This window comes from Polyodon spathula, chromosome 5, assembly GCF_017654505.1.
Source record: "Polyodon spathula isolate WHYD16114869_AA chromosome 5, ASM1765450v1, whole genome shotgun sequence".
Taxonomy (NCBI): Eukaryota; Metazoa; Chordata; class Actinopteri; order Acipenseriformes; family Polyodontidae; genus Polyodon; species Polyodon spathula.
In genome coordinates, this window is record NC_054538.1 from 67,323,687 (window position 1) to 67,331,845 (window position 8,159).

Genomic DNA, 8,159 nt, shown 5'->3' on the forward strand with positions numbered 1-8,159 from the left:
GTCTTTGAATTGGCTGTTGTAATTCAGGTCTACCATTGTGTAGCAGTTTGAGCCATTCTAGGTTTTCCTGTGAGCTGTGATTTTAAGTTACTAAACACTGGTTTAATGAAGAGTAAATCCATATTTATCCAACTTGACAACGAATGACCAAACCAAACCACAAATTCTGCAAGGCGGGGGGGGGGGGGTCACATATGAAACGCCACTCTCAACTGGAATGTAGGGTTTTGTTGGAAAGGGAAAGGGGAGTGATAACATTTTTTGGATTTTACACAGTACAGCAGTGGTACACAACGTAGGCCCTTGAGTTTTAATCCAGTCAAGGTTTTTACTCCAAGCAGGTTTTAATGTAGTTAATTGAAGCTGCTAAGAGGCAATTAACTAATTTAGGACCTGGTTGGAATAAAGACCAGGACTGGAGTGGATCCCGAGAGTCAGAGCACCACTGCAGTACAGTCTGACCCAGCAAATTAGAATGGGCAGTACACAGACAGGGAAAGCAGACCGGAATACAGCAAGGGTGGCCATAGCGGGCCCTTCCAACCATGTAATAAACTGTGGAGCCAATGAAACCTCCATCCAGACCCTGAAGTAGTTAATGATCTCATTTTACCTCATTCAGTCTCATTAAACCTGGAGTGGAATGGCCCTCCAGAACTGTAATTGGCCATCCCTGGAATAGTCATTAGTTCTCAAATGTTTGCTAGTTATGGTGCATTTGGTTCTAGGAAACGTATATGTGATTCAAAGATTGCATTGCAAGACAATAATGAAATCTGGCCTATACATTGCTTTCCTATAAAATAACTTGCAAACATTTCACCAAACTTTTTACTGCCTTTCATTAGTTGTGTTACAGATACCCAGTCATTATGGAGTTGAAGTTTGTGTTTTGAAAGTCATGTCAAACTTTTATTTCAAGTCTGCACTAGTAGTGTGCTTCAATTAATTGAAGTATTTAAGTATTCCTCGATCACATTCAAAATAACGACTTCCACTGCATGCAAATAAAGACCATTTAAAATAGAATTTATAATACATCATAAACAGGCTGTTATGGGCTAATACACAGCCATAATGAAAGCCCTGTGCTTTTCAGCACGGCTCTGCATCGTGCACAGCACACTGAAGAGGAGTTATCCTCCCTTTCTTTCTGGAGCTTCTGCAGCAGCTTTCAATCACTCAGGGCTGTTGGATATTTGAGAATATCTGGAGGTAATGCGTTTGTGTTCATTTGTGGACAGACGGGGGCATTCTCCTCTAGGAAGCCATAGTGATTCCAATCTTATAATAGCCATTGCATGAATCGCCTGGAACTGTCCGCAGCTAGGACATCAACCAGAAAGGGTTCATTATATGGTTACCATTGTGTTAGTGTTGATGCATACAGTACAATATAATTAAAAAAAAAATGTTTTTCCATGTTTGTAGCTTGAACCAAGCCAGACTTAGAAAATATACACTTCTTAGCCTCAAACTTTACTGTAAGGAGCTCTTCAATGAAAAAGTGTTAGCTTTAAAACAAACTAAAAATGAAGTATTTTGTGTTTCCAATCCCATAAAAATAGGTAAATATTTAAATATGACATATTTATTAATACAAAAAATATACAACACATTTTACAAAATATGAAACATCAGCATCTTTATTATTGACTGTCATTGTAGTCTTTCTCTTCACGTGTGTGGGGGAGATGCGGCACAGGCAGGAATTTCCTCAGCTTGACCAGGAAAGCTAGAAATATGAAAAAAGGGAAACGTTTTCTTGCAAAGTTAACTATTGATATGAACCACACAGTAAAGTTAAATCTTTCCATGAAGTTTGAATTAATGTGTGCTGAGGTGAGTGGTGGTGTAACCTTGTCATAGCCATTTTTTACTTTTCTAAAAAACATATTTATATACCTGGGCTACTTGGACTATGCTCTCACTGTGATGTAAGGTATTGATTGTTTAATAATGTACAGCTGTATTCATAAAGCATTAGTGTGCCACTAAATGCACTGGGGTGATACTGATTTACTGAAACGTAATCCTTTTTGAATCAATACCTCCCATCACATCATCAGACTGAGAAAATAGTCCAAATAGCTAGTTAAAACGTACAGGTAGTTTCACAGACCCTGATTAGCACTAAACATGGACTTATTTATCATTACTGTAGGGGGACTGTAAAACCAGCCTCTCTCAAAATGGAATTAGTCTGGAGTTGAGGAGATTATCTGTACCTGTGTGGCTGCCCTGCTCGTGATGAGGACGGGCGATATAAGGTACTGTTCCAAAGGGTCTGCCCATCTCTGTTTCCAACAGTCCTGCAAAAATGCACAGAAACACCCATACTACCAACAGGACCTCTGAAATGCACAGCAACACACACACTACCAACAGGGCCTCTGAAATGCACAGCAACATACACACTACCAACAGGGCCTCTGAAATGCACAGCAACATACACACTACCAACAGGGCCTCTGAAATGCACAGCAACACACACACTGCCAACAGGGCGTCTGAAATGCACAGCAACACACACACTACCAACAGGGCCTCTGAAATGCACAGCAACACACACACTACCAACAGGGCCTCTGAAATGCATAGAAACACACACACTATCAACAGGGCCTCTGAAATGCATAGAAACACACACACTACCAACAGGGCCTCTAAAATGCACAGCAACACACACACACTACCAACAGGGCCTCTGAAATGCACAGCAACACACACACTACCAACTAGGCCTCTGAAATGCACAGAAACACACACACTACCAACAGGGCCTCTGAAATGCACAGAAACACACACACACTACCAACTAGGGCTCTGAAATGCACAGAAACACACACACTACCAACAGGGCCTCTGAAATGCTTGAGGCAATCTTTCTGTAATAATAATGCGATGGATTTTTACAAATGGGAGGGAGTTAACTATTCCCAGCCATAAATAATGAAGAATTATATTATAGGGTTATAGAATGGCGAACGTCTGTATGGTGGAATATCAGCAGAGGTGTGAACACTGAGGTCGTGCTATAACCCACACACAGATGCTCACCGTTCTATAACTATTATATACTGCTTTATTATTAATATACAAGTTAAAACTCCAGCTGTATAGGTGGCTGATTGTGATGTCACTGTTTTAAATGGAATTCAGAGAGGTGCCTCAGGTATGATTTTTTAAAGCAAGTATGATATGGAGAATGCAGCAAGGTAAAAAATAAAAGTGGCTCGTTGATGTCACGAATTGGGTTCCTCTGTGAGACGTTTCTCTGTCAAATGTGTGCTCTGATTGGCTGAAAGTCTACAATAAAGCCCAGAGCAGGGGTGCGCAAATCTGGTTCTCAAGGTCCGAAGTCCGCCAGGTTTTATTGGAATAAATAATTAACTGATTGAGACCTGGAAGGTTAAAGTGGTTCAAGTAAATAATTCAGGGTACAGATGGAACAAAGACCAACATGGCCCCAGACCTAGAAGACCAATTGTGCACCCCTGGCTTAGATCACTGTTCATTTGCTGATTAAACCTGCCTCTGCATGCTCACCTGTGTAGCAATGAAAAGTTAGTTACCTTCCTCCTGGTCGCTGGGGTCCTCTGGCTGGTCCTGATCTTTGCTCCCTGGCTTGCCCTCTTGACCTCTGACCCCTGCTGCCGGTACCCTGGGTGCATTGCGCCCGTCCTTCCTTAGAACTGGAGCCACCAGCCAGTGTCTGTGCGTCACCTCCGTCACCTTCTCACAGAAGAAGGGTAGCTGATAGTGCCGCACCCCTTCCAACAGGTCCACCACCTGAGTTATACTGGGAGAGGAGAGGAGAGGGATGAGACAGTCATAGCAGGCCATCACTCACTCAATAAGACAAGAGTCTCTATAGGAATTGTGCCTAAAGTAAGCTGTATACTACAGACAGTATCTGTAAATGTGTACTCACTTTGCCAGGTACACAGCGCACACTGCTCCCTGTTTGAGGTGCCGGTGCACCAGAGGCAGGGCCACCTGGGGGTTGAGCATGTCAAGCGCTACCTGGGGAGGGAGAACAATAAATACCAATTCAGTTACTATGGTTACATGCACACAAAATCGATTCTTTCGTAATGGATCATTTTAAATCAGAAAACAAAATTTGCAGCATTAACATGACAAACTGTATGGGGTTTGCATGAATTAGTGCTTCGGAACCTGTGTGTACTTGAATTAAACCCCCAACCTCAACCCCAACTTGTTTCAATTTATTTTCACCTTGTAGTATATGCTTGTACAAATACTGTTTTTTTATGATACGGTACAGTAAACAGTACATAAGCTTCATCAGTCAAAATTCAGTTTTATGTTTTGTTTTTTTCTCATTTTCCAAAGCCACTGTCCATTTCGGGTTTGTGAATAGGGTCCAGCTATTCAGGACGTCTCTATTAAGATGATTACAGTATGCCTGCCACTAAGTTCTGTCGGCTCAGTTATTTGCGTACATCAGCTGCCTGGCGTTCCTTACCGAGTCGAAGGTGACTTCTGCGATGTCGGAGGCTGCGCTGCTCACGTCTTTGTTGATGAAGGCCACGTTGTCAGGCCACTCCTCCCCGTGAGCCACCTCCCAGGCTGACCGCCAGCGCTGGAAATTCCTCGCCGCCCTGTCGTGGTGGTCTGAGCGGACCTCGAAACTGACCACGCGCCCCCTCGAGCCCACTGAAACAACCCCACCACCACCACCACCAGGGGGAGCCACAAGCAGACAGCTGATACTTTTTCAAACTAATACATTTTATTTTTTTATTTTTACTGTCCCTTACATTTTAATATGTTTGTAATCATTATGTGTGGTTCTTACTGCAATTACTTAAATATGTGTTGAAAAGAAAAATGCCTACATCTGTACAGCAACGCTTTATCCAGAGCTGCTCTTCAGTTCAGTTGCCTGCAATAGACTAGAAGTATCAGTCTAGAACTGTGTCTTTACTGAAGTAAAAGCCAGTGCCATCAAGCTACCTGCTACTTGGATCAAGCTTCCTTTTGTTTTGTGGGCAATACACAGCTGTGCACTAGATGGTGCTGCTTAATGTAAAGTCACTGATATAACCATTGTTTCCATTATGATAAAGCTTGGTTATTGGCAGTATTGGAATCTGGGATATTTGGAAAGGCCTGTCCATACCTTTGTCACGGTTACATTTTTACACGTACATACACTGGATGTCATGGTGACATCTATTTTCAGGACAGCTCTAATTTTGCTTCAGTGCCACAGAAGCAGCAGCTCGTTCACCTGCTCTGGACAGGAAGAGTGTCATGGCTCCAGACCCCGAACCCGTCTCCAGCACCCAGTCTCCCTCACTGACATCCATCATCATCTGCATGGCGTTCACATCCTGAGGGAAAACAACCACCGACAGGCGGGTCACCGAGAAGCTCCCACCGTTATCATACACACAGTCCGTCCTCAGCAGAGTGCACTGAAACCTGTATTAACAGTAACCTGGAAACCGCCTTTACCAGACGAGGTTAACACACAGAAGTATTGTTAACAAGTTTCCTAAAATGGTAACTCCCTTAAGGCCTGGTCAGACGGGCGACTTTTGTTGGCGGCAACAATGGGTCAACACCCCGGCAACACACCTGCCTCTATTTGATAGTACTGTCGCATGATAATAAAATGTTGATGGGGACACACGATTTAGAAGTGAAGCTTAGATTATTTTGCATTTTTTATTGGTCTGAGAAATAATTACATATAGAAAGTAAAAGGTTCCTGTGGAGGCCATCTGTTACTTTGTGTTTCCTTTGTTTTCATTTTTTTTGTACAATAAATGAACACAAAACACAATAAAAAAAAAAAGTTATTTTGTGCTCATGAGATAAAAAAAAAATGAGAATGTTGTAATGGTTGCATTTTTGTAAGTTTACAAAAAAAATGTCATTAGGTTTGTTTTTTGTGCAAGTATTACAATAATATATCTTCACGTCTCAAAACCCTGGGCCAAACCGAAAACTTTATTTTTTCTCTATGCTCCTTCTCTTCCTCACCTAACATTGCTATTAAAGCAGCAGCAGCAGCCTTCCTTCGCAGCACGTTTACGTCTTGTGACAAAACCGTGCATTATGATTGGGTTGCATTACACTGTTGCCTGTGTGTTGCCAGCTTGGCGACTGCAAGCTTGTCTCTCGTGTGACCACTGCAAACTACAAAGCAACACGCAGGCAACAACACGTGTTTCTCTTGTTGCCGTCGACAAAAGTTGCCCGTGTGACCAGGCCTGAACTGTTGAATCAAACAACAGTTGAACTGGTTAGGTGAATTCAGTTTTCATTGTACTTTAATATGAGGCAAAATAAAACAGATTTCTCAGATCTCCTAATATACAAATTGTTTTCTTGTTTTCATAAAATCAGCTCAGGAGGTTGGATCTCCGAGGAGTAGGAGCTATAAGATGAGAGTTCGGTCTAGAAGTCTTCAGTGTCTTTGAAAAGTTTGTTTCTTTAAGTATTTCTCAGTTTATCAATATGGGGTGTTTTGTAGCTGTGGGTGATATACGTATGGGGCGATGTATATGTGCTCAAACTGCAGGTGAATGTGTCCAGACCTTGGGGTATGAGATGGTGGGCCCCCTCTTCATCAGCAGAACGAATTCGTCCAGTGCAGGACGTCTCATCAGTAATCTTACACCGGTGGAGGTCCGGAGCACCTGGCCGGGCAGCCTGCCCACAATGTCCCGGTGGTGGACCAGGCCCCAGTTACTGTGCAGCTTCCCCTCTGAGCTCAGGCTGAACATCTTCCTGAATTCCACGCGGTGCTTCCTGCGAAACTCTGCAAGGACCAGGTCCCCTGACTTGAAAGGCACCCCACAGGTCGAGCGGCCACGTGGCTCAGAGAAATCGGTAGCACCACTGGGTTTAGTAGTGTGAGCCTCGGAAGTCAGGGACCCCTCCTGATCATTCTGCTCCTTCTGTGGTTTCGCCCGCAGGTGCAGAATGTCCTCCGACAGAGAGTCCTGGGGCAGGAGTTGGCCGATTCTCTCCAGGGGAGACAGAGATCTCTCCCATGCCCTCCTCCTCCCCCCCCCCTGCACACCTCCGTTCTCCTGCAGTGCTGTTTCAGAGTTCTGGGGAGTCCCTTTGTCATGGTCCACTTGGCTGCTCTCCCCAGGTGGAACTGAAGACAGGTGTCTCCAGCTCCTCACTACATAAGGAACCAGCAGCTGAGAACTGGGAAGATGCTGTCCACATCTTTCCGATGCACGCTGCCCAGTCAGACACTGGTCCACTCGTTTGGTCAACAAGTGACGACACAGAGCTTGGACAAGGGAGGGTCTGGTCAGCAGCATCAGTTTTAACTGTGATCACTAAGTAGTAATAACAATATTATGAACAAAGCGTAATAATACTGTTACTGGCCAGACTGGTTTAGGCTGCAGGTTTAACTAACTTGAAAAAACACAACGAAAAACAATCTGTATTTGCAAACAAAAATATGCCGTTGTATTTCGGAATTCTAAGAGGGATTTGCAATATAACACAAACAACTCGCAAACGTATACGCAAAGCATAGTACTGAAAATTTAAAAATAAATACCCAGTTTATGATGAACCGTTTTAACGATGTAACAACATTGTATAGTGTTTACCAGATCAGACTGTGTTGACTAAATGCAATAAACGCAGGTCAAAATCAGCAGAATTTAAATGGTTTTAAAAACTCCGCTGTATGTAAGCCGTAAGTAAGGAGGTAACGCTGATAGTCACAACATGTAGATCACATTCCTTTGATAACCTGGCGACTTTGCTGTGCGCTGTCGAGTTGAGCAGCGAGGGGGAGTACGTCATCAATTAAGCGACTCGGTTTCTGCGAATATGAAGCAGACACACACGTGTTCGCAGGCTGCTGATCGGTGCTATTTTTCTCAAGTAACAGCGCTGGCAGATTGGCAGCTGTCCAGCCAAATTGGCTTTGTTTTAAAAGCGTCTTGTTGGTACGTAGTGCCTTTGACGGTCTGGCTTTTTTATGATGTTTGTTATTTATTTAATTTTTATTTTACTTTATTTATTATGCTCCTTATGAGTATGAAGTGGTCGTCATCTGCACAGGACTTCAGTCACCACAATGCCCTGTCATAAATGTTATAACCCCGCCTCCCTGCTCTGACTGTAGCCAATCAGAAGACAGGCCT

General features: G+C 43.4%; 1 protein-coding gene across 1 annotated transcript; it reads right to left on the bottom strand.

The window, feature by feature from the left end:
• Positions 1-1,575: 1,575 nt before the first annotated feature.
• Positions 1,576-8,116, bottom strand: LOC121316207 (tRNA (adenine(58)-N(1))-methyltransferase, mitochondrial-like). The gene is made up of 7 exons (XM_041251108.1): positions 6,576-8,116; positions 5,261-5,363; positions 4,493-4,683; positions 3,935-4,026; positions 3,576-3,802; positions 2,229-2,312; positions 1,576-1,735 (listed from the first exon to the last, which is right to left on the bottom strand). Exons 1-7 carry the CDS (start codon positions 7,314-7,316, stop codon positions 1,650-1,652), a joined length of 1,524 nt encoding a protein of 507 aa, XP_041107042.1. The 5' UTR covers positions 7,317-8,116; the 3' UTR covers positions 1,576-1,649.
• Positions 8,117-8,159: the final 43 nt, after the last annotated feature.